Consider the following 21,369-nt stretch of genomic DNA (forward strand, 5'->3'; position numbering starts at 1 on the left):
TTTTAATACTGTAACTTCCTGCAGGTGAATTGCTGTCTCCCCTCCCCCCCTCCGCCCCCAGAGCACATGAGGACACTGAGCTCTCTGCTTCCTGAAACCATTCTTGAGTGTCTCAGGAGCTTTCTTCTAAGAGCCTGGGTTGACCCTGGGTCATCCTTGACTTCAGCTTTTGTCTCCCTTTGCCGACATGCTGCTCAGAAGGGACACAAATGACAGAGGTCCAGGAGGTCACTTAGCTCCACACAGCCACGCCCAGCCTGGGGTGGTGTCTGGCCCAGTTTGGCTGCTGTCGCCCGGGCAAGGGGTGTTGGGGTGCTCACCATGCCCCACTGTGCCCTTGTCTGCAGTCCCCATCATCCCCAGCTACCTGTACAGCCTGGAGCACGAGAAGAATATGACAGCAATGCCGACAGCCAAGCCCGCACTGCCGGCCTCCGCCCCGGGCCGCTTCCAGAACATCTTCTCCTATTATGACAACTCCACCATGGTCACTGGGAATGCTACCGGGAACCTGCAGCAGGGGCCACTACTCCGGGCCTCTGCCACCACCCCACACCCGGTGACCAACGTGACTGCCACCCCTTCCGACTGTCCCAGGGAAGACAAAGACCTCCTGAATGAGAACGTGCAGGTTGGCTTGCTGTTTGCCTCCAAAGCCAGCGTGCAGTTCCTCACCAACCCTTTCATAGGGCTGCTCACCAACAGGTAGGTGCCATGCTGGGAGGCCCGGGAAAGGACTTGATGTGCTTTCCTGGACGCTGAAGGCCCCGCTGGTCTCCTTCTCATGTGTTTGTCCTCCACTGCTCCCCATTTCCCTGTGTCCCACATGGTCCTGCTCCCCTCAGTTGCTCAGAAAATAATAAGAAGGTAACCAGCAAAGATACAGAAGGAGGCCAGTGCTTTTGGCTGCAAGTACATTTTGCAAGTGCCTCGGGCACCAGGAGCCCCACACAGCCACAGCCACGCCCTATTAGGTGGGGAGGTTTTCTCGCTTCTGCTCTCTCTGGCCACAGACTTTCTTCTATAAGGACAGGTAATTTCTTTTAGGGCCCAAGCCAGAGCAGGGCACACCAGGAGGGGGTCTGTGGCTGATTGATGCCTGGGGTATACCCTGGACCTCTCTGTTCACAAGCACAGATTGCTAAGAACGGGTGGGGAGGGGCTGCCATCTGGGGAAGGCAGGCCCCCAGCCAGCTCTGTAATAATCTGGGTGTTCTTGATTCTTCTGGATCCACATGTGTGAAATAATTGTTCTCTTCTGTGTCACTGGTGATAGCCCGGTTAGTGTTTGTGGCTGGGGTGTCCCAGGTCTGCCTGGTAATGGGGACTCGCGAGGCAAGGGACAGGCAGTCCCTGAAGGGGTTCCCTGAGAGGTAGTCAGAGCCAGTAGGGCTGCGTAAGTGACAGAGGCTGCGTGTGAACCAAAGAGCCCACAGGCAGAAATGCACAACGGCGTACAGGGGAATGTCCCGAGGCCAGGCTGTGTGCCAAGCCCTGAGCAGCAACAAAGACCACAAGCAGAGGGGCTGGCAGACTGGGGGTGGGTGGGGCTGAGGAAGGCAGTGCTGGGAGGGGCACTGGGTGGTTGAGAGGCGTCAGACGCAGGCGTTTGGCCTTGCCATGGGCCGACTTGGCACACTGCATCTCACGTGGGGTTCGAATCCAGGTTCTTCCCTGATTTCCAACTTCCTGCTGGTGTGTTGCCTCCTGAGAGGCAGCAGGTGATGGGTCAAGGACCTGGATCTCTGCTGGGCACCTGCCAGCTAGCCGTGGCTGGGGCAGGAGAGGGAACTAGTGGGTGGGACATCTCTCTCTCTGCCTTTCCAATATGTATCTATATCTTAAACGAGCCGTTCCAAAGTCAAACCAAAGAGCTAAAGAGCCAAGCCGAGGGGGAGGGGACGAGGGTCAACTTCCTTATTGGTGGGGCGCAATGCCAAGTAAACGTGAAAGCCTCTAGTATGGAGATGGGGCATTTAAAAAAAATCTTTACTTATTTTTATTCAAAAGGCAGATTTACAGAGAGAAGGAGACACAGAGAGAAAGAACATCCATCCTTGTTTACTCCCCAAATGGCCAGAGCTGAGCCAATCTGAAGTCAGGAGTTTCTTCTGGGTCTCCCTTGTGGGTGCAGGGTCCCCAGACTTTGGTCATCCCCTGATGCTTTCCCAGGCCACAAGCAGGGAGCTAGATCGGAGCTGGAGGAGTGGGGACATGAACCAGTGCCCATATGGGATGCTGGTGTTTGCAGGCATAGTATTAGGCGGTTGAGCCATCACACTGGCCCCAGTGATTAGGCATTTTGAGACAAATCAGCAGATCATTAAGGCAATTTGGGGAGCCCTGTGCAACTCTGAGGTTGCGGTCCAGGAGGTGAAGAGCCCTGGCATGCTCCGAGAAGGGTGATGTTCACAGTCAGTGAGAGCTGGCTTGGACACATGGAGGTGGCTGGTCTGAACTTGGTAAGGTCCTCAGGAACCCAGTCTCTGGGTCTGTGCTTGGATTTTCTGCATCAAATGATGTCATTGAATGGTTTTCAAGAGCCCTGAGCCCTGTCCCGCCCTCTACCCTGTGCAGAGCGATATTATGAGGTTTTCAACAGATTAACCTAGCGACTGGCTCTTTGTGTGCCCCGCCCCCTCCCGCCCCCAGCACCATTATCCTGGTGACACTTGGAGGAGGTACCTCCAAACAGTGCAGTTGTGGGATTTGTGTTTTGTTTTTTATTCAAGACCCAGCCCGCTGCTCAAATGCATCTGGCATAATTACAGAAAACGGTGTAGGGTTTTGTGTTCCGCGAGAGCAAATACTGGAGGTGAAAATTGAGGACATTATGATAATAGTGCCTTGCCAGTCACTTGGATGGGCACGTTAGTCGCCAAACAGTGGAGTACTTAGAAGCCTGGTGAAACGATGCGGGCTTTCTACACGCCAACGGCGAATGAAAAGCTTTTCAGAAATCCCATCCTCGTGTTTAATGATTTGCTTATGTCATGGGCAAGAAGCTTGTTTAAAAGCATGGCGGAGGGCCCACCCCTATTAAATGCTGCACGTGCTTTGAGCACACAGCTACCCACGGCTCCAGCTCCTGCTGGAGCTCCCCAAAATCCATTATCCAAGCAGGTTTTCAGATTGCTGTCAGCAGAACCATTAAGCGAATTCTGTTGTGCCTTAACAATGATCAGGCTCTGTAGTTTTCCCGCTTATGTCCCAAGCCCTAGGAGACAGGAAACTGGAGAGTGACTGTTCCTCTAGGCTTTGCCACCCAGCTCCTCTCGCCACCCCCTCTCCCCAGGGCTCAGAGCGACACCGGCAGAAAGGACAGATACGTCCTGCTTCCCCGTGTGAGCCGTTGCACACCGCCTTCAGATGCAATTTGTGCCAATCATCCTCAATTGCTCACACGATGTCATGACGCACTTTGTCAGTGTTGTAAGCAGGTGTGTTGCCAACAGCCTTTTAAGTATGGTTAATATGTCTCCGATGAAAGGGTCATTAAAAGTCTGTGTCACTCACTCTGTTGCTGTTGAACAAGCATACACCCATGGCATTTTCAAGCAGCTCGTGTGAAGGGGGCATCAAGAAGCTCATGGTAAATGGATTGAAAGGTGAATGCAAACAGTTTTGAAATCCATGCAGTTTCTCCATAACACACATGTTCTGAGAACTTTCTGAAGTGCCTTTGGTGTTCTTGATCAGAGTTGCTGACGGTACAGGGCGTCGGACCCTGCAGGGCCCGTCCTGGTGTCTCGCAGGTGCAGCACTGGGCACCGTCTCTGGCCTCCGCAGACCCCGTTCCCGTGGGAGGCTCTGCCCTCTGCATCCTGTTCTTCGCACCTGCTCCACATTTGTGCTCTTAGACTCTGGCTCTCCTGCATCCATCCGTGTTCCTCCTGGTTATACCTGGCTGAGTAGGGAGAGACCCAGTAAGTTGTTGATTTATTTATTTTTGTTGGAAAGGCAAGTTTATAGAGAAAGAGAGATTGATAGGGAGAGAGCTTCCATCCACTGGTTCATTCCCCAAGTGGCTGCATGGCCAGAACTGAGCCAATCCGAAGCCAGGAGCCAGGAGCTTCTTCTGGGTCTCCCATGTAGGTGCAATGTCCCAAGGCTTTGGGCCATCCTCTACTGTTTTCCCAGGCCACGAGCAGGGAGCTGGAAGGGAAGTGGAGCAGCCAGGATACTAACTGGCACCCATATGGGATCCTGGCGTGTGCAAGACAGGACTTTAGCCACTAGGCTACCGCACCGGGCCCTGCTGATTGTTTTATAAAATATATAGAGAGACTTTGCAGAGCAAACAGCCTGAAGGCTTTTTCCAGCTTGTGAGAACTGGTCTTGCTTAGCTCTCTGTATTCCTGCACCTCACAGGGCAGACTGCTTTGGCTCCCTGGGCTGGATTTAAGTGGGACCTGCTTTGACATGGACCCCTCATCCCAGCAGGCAGCAGCCACGGTTCCTGTACCCATGGCCGTGAGGGCGTGTCGGGCCTGGCTTATGTGTGTGTAGTGAAGTAGAAAAGAAGGCTGCTTTTGTTTTGTCTTAAGATTTGGCTAAGATCTCAGATCCAACCCTGAAAAACCAAAGCAGCAGTTCCTGGGAGCCCTTTGGGTGCTGGCTGGGCTGGGCTGGGCTACAGCTTAGTCTTGGGTGTGTGCTTGGGGAACTGTATGCTCACTGAAGACGTGACCAGAGAGGGAGTGAAGGATTTGGGCAAGGCCGAGGCTGCCTTAGTTGAGTGGGCATCTGTCTTGGACACATGGGACACTTTCAATTGCAGTGGAACTGTCTGTCACCTTTGCGGTTACGTGTAGGTGACGGGGGAGGGTGATAAACTGGTGACGGCTGTCATGATTTGGGCCAGCGAATGAAGTGTAGACATAGGTGAGTGTGTGCAGGAAAGGAATGTTCCAGACACATCCCTGGTGTGACACACCTTTGCCTGTCTCTGTTTCATGAGCTGGGTAGGGATGTTGCACCCTGGGCTTGGGTCACTTAGCCTGAGGCTGAAGGATGGCTGGCCTCTTCAGGAGCGCCCTGATGCTGGGGCCACATCCTGTGGCTGCCTCCTCTGCTTGTCGTGGTCTCGGTGGTCTGCTTTTTATCAAACTGGTGTCAGGGGCTTAATTTATTTCCATAGTGACCTAGTGTATTTCAGAGCGATTATTCTCCCTCCCACTTCTCAGCTCCCAGCTGAACGGGGAAGGAGGAAGGAAGCCAAAGGCCATGAAAAAAAAATCTCTCTGAAATCTGCTGTGGTCACTCCCCGCCCCCAGTGTCACAGCCACCGGCCAGGAGAGGGCGGGAGGGAATCGGCAGTGACCTTTTCAGCTGCAGGCGGGGAAGGCCAGCAGCCGCTCCGGAAAGGGGGTTTCGCGTCCTAGACGCTTCTAGAAGCCGGTAGGGAGGGTGTGTCTGGGCCTCTTCTATACAAACCCATTGAGTATTGAGTATCGTTCTGTTTGCTTATCATGAGGAATGGGCCAAGACCATTGAAGAGGGGCAATTCACCCCCTCCTCTCTGCATGCTGCAAAGCCCCTCACTCTGGCTCTGTCACTCACCCTGGTGGAAGAAATGGGGCTCTTAGGCAGTCTGAGAGCCGTCTCGGGTAACAGCTGCTCGGCCTTGGAGGAAGAAGGGCACGCCCCTTAAGGACGTGGGTGGCCTCCCCATTGGCAAGATACGCTCAAGGAGGCAACCTTTTGTTATTTTACATGTTTTTCTAGAAATTCAAAACGTGATTTTTTTTTTTAGTCTCCTTCAAACTGGATTAGCTGCTCCCTGATTGTAGGGATGGCCGTGGGCTGGGATGACTCATGAGGATGCTCAGGGGACGTTGGGTTAAAGGTTGGCTGAACCTGCTCTGGACATGCTGAGCAACGCTTGAATGGAGATGGCATCGGATTGAGATGAGATGGCTATGAGTAATATCGTCACGTTTCCGTCCGTTTGGGGGCCGTTGGTGTGCTGTACCCTCCTCAGTGACCCTGAGGCATCGAATGGCTCTGCATGGCTGTTCAGGGGGCCAGGAGGACCCTGGGGAGAGGGGGTAGGACCACAGGGCCAGAGAGACCTGAGCAGGGAGGTCCAGGTTCAGGTGGATGCCCAAGCTACCCGCAGTAAGTTCTTCACTAAGTTCCAGGGAAAGATGTTGCCCAGTGTTATCTACTGGGCAGCCCTGCCAACACTTGACTGGTGCTGAAAGTACAAAATGGATTGGGGATGGGACAGCATCTCCAGTATGGTGGACCCGAAATCCTCTCTCAGCCTGTTCTGCTTCCGTGGTGAGCTGCTCCGCCCTCAGAGCTCAGCTTGCTCCTGGGAGGTGCCGCTTTGGGCGGGCCAGCCTTTGAGTTTTCCATCTAGCTTTGGCCTCTACTTACTCCCTCCAGGCTTTGTAGAATTAACCGCCAGAGGAATTCAAGGCAGAACAGGAGCTGTGGTGTTTGTAAAGACAGCCCAGTACCTGATGTGGTGAGGGTACAGCCCATGGCTTCTGGTGAGGCTGCTCTGGCCACTCACCACTGGGAATTCCAGCCTTACCACCGGCGTTCCCGGTCAAGGACCTGTCAGCCGGGCTTGCTGCGTGTTAGACACTCACGGTGCGCTCATCATCCTGAGGCTCAGGGTACAATCTTTACCTTCCCCGAGCCTCAGGGTTGACCGTCTGAAAAATGGAGACAAAGCTGGCTTCTCCCCATGAGCTGGCACCTTATGTCCAGGAGCCCATGGGTCTTGTGTGGCTGCCAGCCCTCCCCTGCTGTGTCCTGACAGCCAGCTTACTTTGGCACCTGGCTCATAGTCTCACTGGGTATGGTGTCCCTTAAACACTAGTTTAATGAATAGAGACAGGGACTGGCAGAGACTTCCAATCCACTGGGGTACCACCTGGGCCTGCGACAGCTGGGGCTGGGTTAGGCTGAAGCCAGGAGCAGGGAACTCAATCCAGGCCTCCATCATGGCTGCCGGGACTCTACCACTTGAGCCAGCAGCTGCCGCACCCCAGAGTGACAGGAAGCAAGAGGCAGAGCCAAGGCTTGGCCTCAGATACTCCGTTGAGGGCTGTGAGTGTCCCAGGAGGCATTTTCACTGCTCTACCAAATGCCTAACCGGTTGCCACGTTTTACCAAGATTTGTCCTGAAGCCTCCCTAGGCTTTCCTCTACCATGTGCAAAGGGGCTGCTGTGCCTTGTTTGGCCAGAAGAGCTCCATGCACAAGCCTTCCCAGTCAGCAAAATGGAGAACCGGTGGAGGTAGAATTAAGCCTCAGATTCCAACATCTTTGACCCATGCATCGGCTTCTTGCTTCAGCTGCTGGGTTTTCTGAGTGTTGTGTGGCAAGGGGTGGGAAGCCCATGTCTCCACCTGGGCAGGGCAGCGAAGTGTGTGGTCATGTGTGTGTGCTTTGCTGAACATGCCATCATCATTGAACACCAGCTACTGTCCGGGTCTCCCTTTTAAGCCCCTGGGGACACTCCCCTACTCAGTGTCTGGCTGTTTTGGGGAGAGGCACTACTGCTTGTTTCTGTCTACATGGGGAAGCCAGCCAGGGGTGCAGAGTAGGCAGCTCGGGCTGTTGGAAGCTGCCCTCTGAGGGCGCCCCGCGAGCTGGTCACAGACTGTGGCTGGTGGGCATGGCCTGAGCGTGGTTAGCTGCTGGCCTTTGCCTCAGACCCCTCATCTCAGGCTCCTCCTCTGTGTGCAAGGTGGAGGGAGATGGTGGTGTGGCCCTGGGCAGATCCTCGAACTGTGGGGTGCAGAGCTTGGTAAGCTGAGAGTGACCTCCACGTGAAGAGGTTTAGATTCTAGGCTCACTGTGAGAGGCTCCCTTCCAGGCACTGCTTGGGCCTTGGCCCACTTGAACCATCTGTTCTTGTGGCTTTGTGGGCACCTCTCCAGGTTCCTGAGGTTCGAGGCTGGAGAGACACCAGGCCTGGGTGTCTCTGGCTCTGGGCTGTTCTGGGATAGAGGGAAGGAGGAGCAACAGAGTGAAGATACAGAGAGGTCTTCCATTTGCTGCTTCACTCCCCAGCTGGCTTCGACTTTGTCCAGTTCTGGCTGTTGCTGCCATTTGGGGGTGAACCAGCAGGTGGGAGATCTGTCTCTCTTACTCTGCACCCCTTCCTGACCCCCCCAGCCCTCCCTCTGACTCTAGCTCTTCTGCTGTGTAACTCTATTAAATAATTAAATAAACTTTTAAAAAGGGAACAGCCAGGATTCAAACAGGATATAGGCATTATTGCAGCTGTGCCACAGTGCTGGCCCCAGAAAGTGACGTTTCTAAAGCACTTTCTGTGCTCTGGGTACTGTGGGGGACACCTCTTTTCTCTCCAGGGGCCTGATTGGAGATTTGCCTGAGTCAAGTGGCAGGGCCCAGTGTCCAGCCTGACATGGGCCAAAGCGAAGTCAGAGCCCTTCTGTCCCGCTCTCCCTGCCTGCTGCTGCTGCTGGAGCCCTTTGTGTGGGCAGGGCTGGCGCTGAGTCATTTGGATACTGAATTTTTAATTATATATACAAATATAAAGATTTGCTGTTTTTTGGAAGGCAGAGTTACAGAGAGTATCTTCTATGCCCTGGTTCACTCCCCAAATGTTCACAGTTGGTCAGGCCGAAACCAAGAGTCAGGAGCCTCCTCCAGGCCTCCTTTGTGGGCACAGGGCCCAAGCATTTTGGGGGTCATCCTATGCTGCCTTCTCAGGCCATTAACAGAGAGCTGATTGGAAATGGAGCATCTGGGACTCAAACTGGCAGCCGTATGGATGGTGATTTTGCAAGTGGTGGCTTAGCCTACTGTGCTACAATGCTGGCTCTTGATTTGAATTTTTGCACAGCAGATGAGGCTGCTCCTTCTAGGCTGGCGTTCCCTAGGCCAACAGGCAGCAGATTTATAGTGTTGCTTCCCAATGCCCTTTAGATGTGGTGTGGTTGCCTCTGCTGATGGTTGAGTTACCTGATGGATTTTTCCAGAATCACTTGGTTTTAAGGTGTCCCTTTGGGAAAGGACTAGAATTAAGGAAGTACATTTTTTTTAGAGTGACAGAATAGAAGCTTTGTATTTGACTGCATTCTGGCCTTTTTGCCAATAACACGTTAACATTTATTCCAGCTCCATTTCTCTTTGGAGCGGCAGTCTGTAAAATGTATTCATGCTCTGAGACGGGCAAACACGGAAAGGTCACATAGGGAGCGCTGAGTAGATGAATACTGAGAGAAGTCGACCAGATGCTTATTCACCAGATCCCCGAGGGTGCCAGAAGAGCTTTGGTCTAAAGCTTTAGAGAAACACCTGCGGGCACCAGCCTCTCCCATGCTTGTGTCTTACAGGATCGGCTATCCCATTCCCATGTTTGCCGGATTTTGCATCATGTTTATCTCAACCATCAGTAAGTGTGTGACGTCTGTCTTCCCAGGCCGCCACCTGGGGACTGAGGAGGAGGACACAGCCTGGGGGGTTATGGGAAATGACAACAGTTGCTGGAAGAAGTGGGTGCAGAGAGGGCTTGGTGGGGCGGTGGGCCTGAGGGGTTTGGAGTGCTGCTGCCCAAGGGCCAGCATCGACACAGGCCTGGGCTCTTTTCTCGGCAGTGTTTGCCTTCTCTACCAGCTATGCCTTCCTGCTCATCGCCAGGTCACTGCAGGGCATCGGGTCTTCCTGCTCGTCCGTGGCTGGTAGGTATGGAAGCAAGTGAGTGAGCGAGCGAGAGAGAGAGAGAGAGAGAGAGAGAATGTATGTGTGTGTGCATTGCAAGGGGAGTTCCCTTTAAGCCCAGTTGAGCGAATTCAGGAACTTGGGGTGGGATAGGGCATGGCCGTGGGGATTCTCTGTGGAGCTGTGCATTGTCTGTTTGGGTCCTGCCTGGTTTACACTGCAGGTTAATCTGGCAGGTTCCAGGAGACCAGGAGTTTGCTTGGATGGGAGGGACGGTGTGGGCACTATTTTGGCGGCCCCAGGAGCTGGGTCCCCACTGTTTCTTTCCCCATTCAGGGATGGGCATGCTGGCCAGCGTTTACACGGATGACGAAGAGCGAGGCAATGCCATGGGGATTGCCTTGGGAGGCCTGGCCATGGGGGTGTTAGGTGCGTATGGGCCCCCTGTGCAGGCCAGTAAGAGGCAGGGGCCTACCTGGTGCTGGCCAGCGGCCCTGGGCACTCTAGGACCAAGGCCACTTTCACATGAACTGTCACCCCAGCTGCCACCGTGATTTCCTTTGGGAAAGGGTGGGAAGGGCCCAGGGCTGAGAGACCCCGGGCTTGCTGACTCTCTGACCTGAGTTTCCCTAGAGCCAAGTTTAGACATGAGGATGGAATAGGACAGTGTGTCAGAAGCTTTGCTCTGTGAGCTACCAGCCGAGCTCTGCCTTTGCTGCCCCTCCCGCCTCCCCATGGAACAGCTGCTGTGTCTTCAGCCTGCACATCCTGGCCTTTGTGGTATAGCTTGTGCTGTTTATAACCAGTGATGTCCTTGCCACCCGCCTCCACCTGTACCACATGGGCAGACCAACTCTGTGACCAGGATCTCACTTGGCTCAGATCTTGGCCTTGGGCAACCTTCGTGCAAAATACAAGATCAGTAGATACATAGGTAAACATGTATATACATATATTTATTTAGGGGAACTGTATAATTGAGGCAAGTGTATTGTGTAGTGAAGACACATTACAGCATGCATCTCTACTTCCGAATAAAAGATGGACTCCCAATGAAACTGTTAATTACATGTTGACAATGGGATACTGGACTTCCTACCATTGTCTACACCTACAATGTCATGATACACTTAAATAGCAGAATGATGGACTTGTGACTGTTGTTCAAGGACTCTACTATTGCAATAATACAGGGGAAAGCAGTAGGGGTCACAGGGAGGGTTCAAGGGAAAATCCCTGAACCTAAGGAAGTATATCATGAATAAAATTTTTAAAAAAGAGAGAGAAAAAGATAAAATAGGAGCCAGTGCAGTGGCATAGCTAGCTAAGCCTCAAAAAAAAAAAAATCTTGGCCTTGGGATGATGCCTGTTCATTCACAAGATATTAAGCTGCTTGGAGGGAGTTTGAGGCTAACAGGGCCTAGGACCAGCACCCTTAGCCACTGTGAAGCAAAGTGGAGAAACATGGAATACCAGATTGTTCTGGGAGGAGGAGGGCCACTGCCCTGGGGGCCGGCACCAGCCCTTTTCCTAATTCTTGCAGTGGGCCCTCCCTTTGGGAGCGTGCTGTACGAGTTTGTGGGGAAGACAGCTCCATTCCTGGTGTTGGCCGCCTTGGTGCTGTTGGATGGAGGTGAGTGAGGCCTTGCGGGCACCTTGGCCATGATCCTGGTGTGCCCTGTTGGACATGCTGGGGTCACAACAGCAGCCGTCTTCTTCCCTTGCAGCTATTCAGCTCTTTGTGCTACAGCCATCCCGTGTGCAACCAGAGGTAAGCAGCTAGGGGTGGGGGTGGGAGTGGAGGGCCTTGCCACGGCCACAGCCACAGTGACAAGCTGACCCCTGCTTTTGGTTGACAGAGCCAGAAAGGGACACCCCTGACCACCCTGCTGAAGGACCCATACATCCTCATTGCCGCAGGTGGGTGCCTGGTATGCTCAGTTGGCTGGGGTGGTGGGAGTGGAGAGGAGGAGGGAGTGGCCAGGGACACTTGGTGTCTTGTTGCTGGGATGTGGCCTTCAGGAGATCATGAGAGCCAGCAAGGTCTAAAAATGCAGCAAGTGGTGGTGTTCTCCCACACCCTACCGAACCCCAACTTCTGTTTTACATTTGTTTTTCAATCTATTAAAAATTTTTTTTCCTAAGATTTATCTTAGAGGCAGAGTTAGAGAGAGATTCATTCATCTGCTGGTTCACGCTCCAAATGGCTGAGTTGGCTAGGGTTGTGCTAGGTGGAAGCCTGGAGCTTCATCTGGTTCTCTCCCTTGGATGTCACAGGCCCAAACACTTGGATCACCTTTCAGTGTTTTCTCAGGCCATTAGCATGGAGCTGGATCAGAAGTGGAGCTGCCAGGGCTCAAACTGGCATCCTTGGAGGCTGCTAGTGTCACAGGAGGCAGCTAAATTTGCCCCAATCTGGGGGAAATTGAAACATGAGTACAGGTGCTTGCAGAATGGTCCACATCCTGGGAAGGCACAGATGTCCAGCCTGAGAGATTTGCTTGGGGACAGACTTGCCTGCCGCAAAGGCCGTTGTTGCTTGGCCTGGAACTTTCTAGGAGACATCTGAGGTGTGCAGTCACTCATTGACCTTAGCTGTGTGTGCAGAGACAGAGGGCAGGGTCCCAGAGCAGGGAGAGGGTGTCCATTACTGCAGCAGGGGGGCACTGGAAACTTTTGAGTCCAAGACCAGGATGGACTGGAAGACAGCCTGGGGAGCATGGGGCTCCAGGACTGGACAATGGCTGCATTCCCCCCAGGGCCTCTCCCAATCCCTACTCCACCAGCCTAGTGGCAGCAGGTGGTCTTCCTGCCAGGCTGGAGCTGTCTCTGAGGGACCTGCTGGTGCAGCCGCTGATGTCAGCAGCCCATCTAGAGGCAAAGGACCTGGGAGTGGGGGCGGGACGTGCTGCTGTCTGGGGCCACTCTGTGGGGTGGCGTCAGACTCTGTGAGGGTGACATTTGTCCAAGCAGGGGTCACACACACATAAGGAAGCCTGAGGTGGATGGAGGGTGGGGAGGAGTCTGGAAGAAGCTGTGCCATTTCTGGTCAGGGTGACATGCAGGCGACCATGGGGGCAACTGCTGCCCCCTCATGCCTTAGTGGTCAAAGTGTTGGAAAAGTTGATGCTGTGACTTCGTCAGACCATGGCTGCCTCGGTGATACGCACTGATGCCTTGGTGCCTGTCCATCTGGGATGGGGCTGTGGAGGGAGCGGGGAGAAATCCCAGAGATGTGGCACCCTAAGCTTGGCATGAGTGGACAGGGCTCTGCAGCCAGAGCTGGTGTATCCTTGGTTGTCGTGGGACCTCACTACCTGGTTCCTGTTCATGGAGGAAATGGAACAATCTACCCAGTTCTGACTGTTGAGCTTTGTACAGTTCCAATAGGCTTGGTCTCTGGGGGTGGGGGTGGGGGCGGGGGAGTCAAGTGGGGAGGAGCCCAGGCATTTGCCTGTCCTGCTGTCAGTGTCATGGGGAATGAAAGAAATCCCACCGCAGGATACGTGCACCTTTGTCACAGGTGCACAGTGTTCCTTGGGTTTGTTCTAGCAAAGTATAGGTTCCACAGGTGCAGCAACCCAGGAAACTTCCTGAACAATGGAGACCAGTTCCATGTGCCTTTGCCCAGCTGCTTTTGTGTTTACAAAGGGTCCTGGGTAACAGGGTGATAAAAAGTATTTGCACAGATACCCTTTGTGTGCAGTTGGCTTTAAACCAACTCTCCACTATGCACCTGTGCTGAATACAGGGCTGTGTGTGGGGTGTGTGTCCATCTGGGATTTCCTGGCATCTCAGGGCATCATGAGAAATGTCCTTGAGCATCGCAAACACTTGCAAGAGTCTTGGGTTGCTCCAAGACTGGGCGTGGTTCAGAAGCTGCCTGGCTGCTGCCTGGCCTTGAGCAAGTTACTTCGTTATTAAATTGGAGCTTCCTTCCTTCATTAATCAACTGAATGCTGATGGCTGAGGGCTTCCTCCAGTTTCAAACACTGAACGCTGGGATTCTGTTAGTTTGCAGTATGGTAATCCCCTTGGCTTGCTGCCCACCCCTGTTTCATATTGGAATGGTTTTCACTGTTGGCTGTAGGCCATGGGGTCTGCCCATGTCTGGGGCCAGTGGGTCTCGCAGGAGGAAACAAAGACACTAACCTCCTTCCTCCCTTCAAGGCTCGATCTGCTTTGCAAACATGGGGATCGCCATGCTGGAGCCAGCCTTGCCAATCTGGATGATGGAGACCATGTGTTCCCAGAAGTGGCAGCTGGGTAAGACCTCCGTGGGCACTGCCTCAGGCAGTGTTGGGGTCCATTTCTGCTCTGGTTTTTACATGGTGTCTGATCGGTGCTTCCTCTAGGTGATACGTTCAAGTACATTGGTTATGTAACGATGGAGAGAGGCAGATCATATTCACATAACCATTGTCATCATTTTGTGTTTTATTATTGTGGATTCTTTCTCTGCCGGATTGATAAATTAAACTTGGTCATGGACATATTTTTATAGGCAGGATATACAATATATAGGACTTGATGCTATTCTCAGTTCCAGGCAGCAGTAGAGCCTACAAATATAGCCCCTGGGTGGGGAAGACTACTTGTGGTGCTGTTTTGTTGTTGTTGTTGTTGTTAGATTGGAGTATAGCATTGATATTCTTGTAATTATTGTTCCAAGCTGAGCAATGCAGAGGACCATGATCAATTTTCTTTCTTTTTTTGCAAACTTGTTTTGCCTGGAGTTGGCTATTGCCTTGCCTTTTCACCTTCCTGGTTTTCTGTGACATTTCTGACTACCCCACAAGCCTCTGTGGCAGAGCTGAAAGGTCCCCTTGATGGAGCTGGGCATATACCCGAACCTGGCCTTTTGGGGTCATGGCTCAGGAGTGGATGTCTGTCGTGGCTTCGCTAGTCTCGCCTTGTTGCTGTCAAGGTCAGTCTGGGACTTCCTCCCTCATCACCTGTGACTTCTCTGTCCTTGCATCTCCTGTGTGTTTCTCACCTGTGGTCCTCTCCCAGGTTTGCTCCCTTGTTGTGGAATGTATCCTTCAGCAGCTTTCTGAAGGAGAATGTGCAGCAAGTGAAGCCAGGAGGGATCCGGTTCCCATGCAGCAGTAGTCTCTCCCCTCCTTCTGCCCTTGGTTGATGTGGAATTCCTGCTTGGAATTATTTTGTATTGGAGGTTTAAGGCCAGAATTCTATTGTTTTCTAGCATCCAGGGCTGCTCTTGGGGAGAACAGTGCAGCCTACAGGCTTCCTCTTCCTTCTGGGTTGACTGTCCATGATGGAGATTTGCAGAGGGGTCTCTCTGCCTCTGCTGTGCTGAGTCCTTGTTTGAGTAGCCCTTTCACTTGGGGGAACCACTTCTGATGTAGGCATGGAATGTGTTCATCTCACTCCAGGCTCGTATCTTATCCCCAGGCAAGCATGCAAAGTGCAGACACATAGGAGGTACATGGAGTGACTGCAGATTTTTTCAGGAGGTGAGGACATGAACGCCCATGCCTGCATGAGCCTGGGTGACCCCACACAGAGCAATGCATGGCCTGAGTGGGGGAGGGAATTAGGGTACCTGGTAGATCTCCAGCCATGATCTGCACCTGTGATGAGAGAGCCCTTCCCGGGTGTTGGCCTCTTCTGTGAGGTCTGGGCAGTGCCTTCCCAGGCATGAAGCCACATGGGAGTTATGTATCTTGGAGAGGTGGTGTTTTGATTGACAAATAGAAGGATAGAATTGCATGGGGGCTTGTGACCTCTAGTTCTAAAGCTACCTGCCTATCCCACAGCACCTCCTTTAATCCTGAGAAAACGTTCGTACTGTTTAACCAGCTCCCCCACCCGTTTTACTTCTCCAGTTTGTTGTATATTGGACCCTTCTTTTGTCTTTCCCTTTTCCGCCTTCATTTACTCACCTTCATCTTTCAAACTATTGAATTTTTAAAATCAGTGCTATCGTATCTTTTTTTTAAAGATTTATTTATTTTATTACAAAGTCAGATATACAGAGAGGAGGAGAGACAGAGAGGAAGATCTTCCATCCGATGATTCACTCCCCAAGTGACCGCAACAGCTGGTGCTGTGCTGATCCGAAGAACCTCTTCTGGGTCTCCCACGCGGGTGCAGGGTCCCAATGCCTTGGGCCGTCCTCGACTGCTTTCCCAGGCCACAAGCAGGAAGCTGGATAGGAAATGGAGCAGCCGGGATTAGAACCGGCGCCCATATGGGATCCCGGCGCGTTCAAGGCGAGGACTTTAGCCACTAGGCCACGCCGCCGGGCCCAGTGCTATCGTATCTTAAAGAGCCCCTTTCTATATACACATAGTGGTGTAAGTTACTTAAATTCTTGTTGAAAAAAAATATTGTTTCATCATTTTTGTAGGAAGATTTTTTTTTAGAAGATTTATTTTATCTGAAAGAATTAGAGAAAGAGAGAATGAGAGATAGGGAAGGATCTTCCACCTGCTGGTTCCCTCCCCAAATAGTCAATACAGCCAGAGCGGGGCCAGTCTGAAGCTGGGAAACAAGAGCCTCTTCTGAGTCTTCCACGTGAGTGCAAGGACCCAAGAAGTCATCCTCCCCTGCCTTCCCAGCACATTAGCAGAGAACTGTATTGGAACTGGAACACCTGGGACTTGAATTGGCACCCATAGGGATGTGGGCATGGCAGGTGACAGCTTTTACCCACTGTGTCACAGCATAGGACCCTTACTTTGGTATTCAGCATTGCTATCATGACTGTGCAAATACTGTTCCAAACAGAGGTGTGCAGAATGGCAGTGGAGGAAAACCTGGAGATTGACTCTCCCCTAGGTGGAGGCCCATCCTCCATCTTCATAGTTGCACATCAGCTTCCTTTGACGGTTTTAGCCAAACTTTCATTCCTCTTGCTGGGCATTTGGATTAACTCCAGTTCTTGCCATTGGAACCCCCCCCACTGCAGAGATTGCCCCCGGCATGCATTCATTGTCTGTAGGACACATTGCTAAAAGCCAAATGGGAGTTTTCCTGTTTGGTAGTTAACTGTAGTATCACAGGTATGATCAGTTTTTTAGTCTTTCCCAATTGGATGAATGAGAAAAGGGGTCTCATTTAAGTGTATTCCTTTACAGTGAAATTGAACATGTTTTCATATGTGAATTGGCTATGTATATTTCTTTTATTGTGAAGATTATTATGACTTATTATTTATGTTGAGAGAGAGAGAGAGGGAGAGAGAGTTGGCTGAGAGCAGGAGTGTCTGCTGGTTCGTTCTCCAAATGCCTATGCTAGCTAGAATTGTAGACAGGAGCTGGAAATGCTATCCAGGTCTATCCTTCCAACCCTGGTGGCAGGAACCCAGAGCTTAGAGCTGGAGAGCTTGGCTGGAAGGGGACATCTTTCCAGTGCTGGGGGAGCAGCCAGGAATTTGGCAAGGGGTTGTTGCTAATGTACACTATTGATGCTTTCCAGCTTTGCCCCCCTCATTCCGCTTCATGGCAGAGACCCAGGCCTCAGGGGCTCAGGGGAGGTGCCCTCCTTCTGGGAGAAGTGGGGGGGTGCACATGGCTGGGCAGTTAATGCCCCTGCCTTTGCTTTGCAAGTGCTCTTGGCTCATTATTTCCACTGTCTCTGCCTAACTGACTTATGATCCTAATTGAACGTGGCCTAGTCAGAGCAGGGCACTTAGCTGCTGTGCGTGCTCTTGGCCTCGCCAGACTAAGCCTGAGGCTCTTTCTATAAAGACTTTAAGGTCAGTCAGAAGGCCAGGGCCATCCGGTGAGATAGCCGAGCACAGGCTGCTTACACTGTCATCAGGAGAGGTCTGGTGGGTTTGTTGCCAAGCGAGATGTTTGGGATTGGACTGACTAACCTGGTGTCTGACTGTTCCCCCAGGCACTTCCTTCCATTTGCTTCCCAAACTTACTTGCCTTTCAACAAGAGAATCCCATTTTTGCATCTGCTTCTTGTGTCACCTCCGGTGGGAGGAACACGCTTGCTTGCATGAGTTTCTGTAACTTGGAGCCTCCGGGTTCTGAGTCTGGGGGGAGGAGTCAGCACCAAGGCCCCACACCTGCGCAGCAGCCCTGTGTGCACTTGCTCTAGCCTGGTGCCACCTGCCATTCTGCTGCCCTCATCATCCCTGGAGAAACTCATGTGGGATTTTGAAGTGAAACTGCATCACAGACAACATGGGATCACTTTTGTGCAGTGTGAGGTTTAGGGGAGGCATAGATGGCAGGTCACACCCCAGCCTGTCCAAGCCAGGAAGTTCTGGGTCTGGGTAAGTGGAGACAGCCTCTTTTCCAGGCTTTCTCTCTTTTCTGTTTTAAAGATGTATTTATTTTTATTGGAAAGGCAGGTCAGATTTTACAGAGAGAAGGAGAGGCAGATCTTTCATCTTTTGGTTCACTCCCCAAATGGCCACCATAGCTGGAGCTGAACCAATCCAAAGGCAGAGGCCATGACCTTCTTCTGGGTCTCCCATGCAGGGTGCATGGTACTAAGACTTTGGGCCGTCCTCTACTGCTTTTCCACGCCATAAGCAGGGAGCTGGATGAGAAGTGGATCAGGTGGGACTCAAACCAGCACCCATATTGGATCCTGGCACATGCAAGTTGAGATTTTAGCATTGAGCCATCATGCTGGGCCCAAGGTGTTCTCTCTTCACCTCAAGTTCTAGGTCCAGGGACCTTTATCAGCTTGAGGCTTAGGGTCAGACCCAGAGTTGAGGGGGAGGTTTGTGGATCTCAAAATCAAGGTTAACAGGCTCTAGGCAAGCATGGACCCAGACGCTTTGTTCTGATTCTTTGAATACAATTTTCTGTATTGAGATGTGGTTGTACAGTGAGAGGTGGAGGGAGGGACATTGGAACTGCTCTGCTCCTGGCAGCTTGAACCTCAGGCTTGTCCTGTGCCCCCAAGCTGGATACCAACACGCAAGAGGTATACTAACATCCTGTGGCTGCAGGGTATGACAATATCAAGTCTTCCAAGATCCCTGTGGGGTAGGGTAGTGCGAACCCATCTGTGTTCCCAGCTGAGACCTTGGGGACACTCAGGGCCACCTACACTGGGAAGTAACAAGGATTTGTCTGGACTGTCATTGCTGTGGATGAGCCCTTGTGTCAGCTGCCCTTGGTTTGCCTGATGGTGCAAAGTTTTCCCTTGGGTGTTGACGGAGGCTGTGGTTGAAGTCAGGTTACAAAGTGCAGCATGGTCACTGGCAAACTTTGTAGTGTGAGCAGAGAGCAGGGAGGCCACACTGCTCTGGTGAGGGAAGCAGCGGTCACCAGGTAGAGGGCTGGTGTGTGTGACTCTGGGCACTATGTGGGTGTGCAGCAGCAGGGTCTGGGGACCAGATTGGAAGGGCTGTTTGATAATGATCTCACTGTGAGGTTTTTGTTCAAAGCTGCCTTGTGGGGAGGCAGAGTTTATATAGAGGAGGAGAAACAGATCTTCCATCTGCTGGTTCACTCCCCAAATGACCACCACAGGTGGAGCTGAGCCAATCTGAAACCAGCAGCCAGGACTACTTCCGGGTCTCCTGTGTGGGTGCAGAGTCCCAAGGCTTTGATCCGTTGTCTGCTGCTTTCCCAGGGCATAAGCAGGGAGATAGATGGGAAGTGGAAAAGCTGGATAACGAACTGGTACCTATATATGATCCTGGCATTTACAGGGAGAGAATTAGCCAATTGAGCCACTACAGTGGGCCCCCAAAGCTGCCCTATGAAGTATGTTCCGAGGGAGCAGTGAGTATTTCTTGAGCCCTGGGATGGCACAGTGCCCTGCTCAGCCTCCAGCTAGCAACCTCATGCTGCAATGGAGACCTTGTACCCAGCCTTCTAGTTCAGTGCTTTTCTTGATACTCATGAGATGAATTTTGTTGCCCAAGAGTTTTGCCTGTTTGTGGAAAGTAAGATGCACCCTGCTTTTGGGTCCTGTGGGGCACTCAACATCATGCAAGTTCAAAGGGGCAGGTGTCCTGTGGCTTCCTATGGGGCTTGTCTGATCTTTGCCTGAAGCCTTGGTTTGGAGCTGCAGTCCAGGCTCCACTCCTGCAATGGGAATCCAGCAGTAGGTGTGGAACCCTGGTCGGGTTCTCTGGGAGCCGCTTCCCTTGACCAGAGCTCAAGATGGGCAGCCTGTAGATCAAGTTCGACCCTGAATTAGGTTCTGGTGGGCTACAGTTTTGTTGGACTGCAAAAGCTTTCTGTTTTATGAAACTTCATTGCCAGCATTTCCAAGTCAGGAGATTTCCTATTAAGAATCTAGAATTCCAGCTTATCGAGCAAGCACAGATCTTCCAGTGCTAGGCTGCAGTGCCCCCAGGGCAATGACTGGCTGGAAGTGGCAGATGGGGTTTGGGTGCTTTAGCCCACACTGTTAATTTTCTTACAATTTGTTGCTTTATTCACTTGTGCCTTCTGGGCTTTGGAGACACTTCATGAGACAGAGCTCATCACATATTCTTAATATCTGAACTCTCCATCTTCAGGGTGGGAAGTTGTACCATGTGGCTTTTGAAGCCAGCTTTTAGTGGCATCTTCTTGAGGCAGCATCACCAGCTGTAGGATCTGAGTTCCCATAGCAAGGCATCTGTCCTTTTGTTGTATTAGTCACAGGTCAAAGTTCATCTGATTTTTTCCTTAGAGACGCTTATGACAGGGCAAGAGCCATGCTGTCTATGTTTGTGCTGCAGGCCAGTGCTGTGCTGGACACGTGACTCTCAGTACGTGCTTGTTGAGTCAGATGGCGCTGAACAATTAATTGGCCACTGCATATGACAGGCATGATAGAGATGACTTCCTGGGATGTGAGAGCCTTTTTCCAGCATCTCCCAGTCTAAAATGATTTGATTTGGGATTTACCTCAGGGAAATCCCAACTATTAGGAGGTCCAGCCTTTTGTGGGTTTGCATTAGTATTCTGACACTAAGGAGACAAGGTCACACTTGTCCCTTTAGTGATGGTGACCTCCCAGGACCAGAAGGGCCCTTGGGCCAGCTACAGTTGTATGCATTTACCATGAGTATGTAATGTCTGCAATCATACAATGGAGAACAATGCAACTTGTACCGTTTGTGGGAGCAAGGCTTGGGATCAAATGTGGTATGTCCAATTTCTGAAAGAAGTTTGGAGAGCGGTCTATAATATATTGTTCTAACACAAGAATGCTGATTGCGGGGAGCAGTGTGGGCAGAGCTCTGGCACCCAAGCCTTTCCAATGCAGAGGGCATGTTTGGCACGAAAATGTTAGACACATACAACTTGGTTACAGAGAGTGACCACATAATTGACAGTTTTGGGCTGAAAATATGTGTATAAGGTCAGTGGAAAGGAATTAGAATATAGAACAGAAGGTATAGTACAAGCCTGTTTTTTTTAAAGTCCTATGTCTATTTTATAAATATGTATGAACTCATAGGGAAATCACTGGTGACTTAATGAAAGTGTTTGGGATAATTTCAACCCTTTTCTTTTGGCTTACCCAATTTCCCCTATTCTTTTTATGACTGCCTTACCTCTGTCACATGAAAATACACAGGGAAGGAAGAGGCTACCTGGCTTAGGGACATAAAGGGTAGAATTGCCCAGCACCCATAATCAGGGGCTGTCCGTGTTGGTCTCCACGTACACCAGCCAACAGGGTGAGATGGAGCATTGATAGAGAAGTGATTTTCATTTCTGGAGTGTCTCAGCTGCTTTGTGAGACAGATAAGCCCGACGGGGTCCAGACAGGAGCCGTC

At 51.7% G+C, this 21,369-nt stretch overlaps 1 protein-coding gene across 1 annotated transcript in view; it reads left to right on the forward strand.

Moving 5' to 3' along the window:
- SLC18A2 (solute carrier family 18 member A2) overlaps positions 1-21,369 on the forward strand; it is a 32,771-nt gene that overhangs the window by 1,300 nt on the left and 10,102 nt on the right. The window contains exons 3-10 of the mRNA XM_004579786.2: positions 348-705; positions 9,326-9,384; positions 9,587-9,670; positions 9,987-10,079; positions 11,194-11,283; positions 11,378-11,421; positions 11,510-11,570; positions 13,821-13,916. Coding sequence (XP_004579843.2) covers positions 348-705; positions 9,326-9,384; positions 9,587-9,670; positions 9,987-10,079; positions 11,194-11,283; positions 11,378-11,421; positions 11,510-11,570; positions 13,821-13,916 — 885 coding nt within the window. The remainder of the gene's footprint in view (positions 1-347; positions 706-9,325; positions 9,385-9,586; positions 9,671-9,986; positions 10,080-11,193; positions 11,284-11,377; positions 11,422-11,509; positions 11,571-13,820; positions 13,917-21,369) is intronic.

Source organism: Ochotona princeps, chromosome 13 (genome assembly GCF_030435755.1).
Source record: "Ochotona princeps isolate mOchPri1 chromosome 13, mOchPri1.hap1, whole genome shotgun sequence".
Classification (NCBI taxonomy): Eukaryota; Metazoa; Chordata; class Mammalia; order Lagomorpha; family Ochotonidae; genus Ochotona; species Ochotona princeps.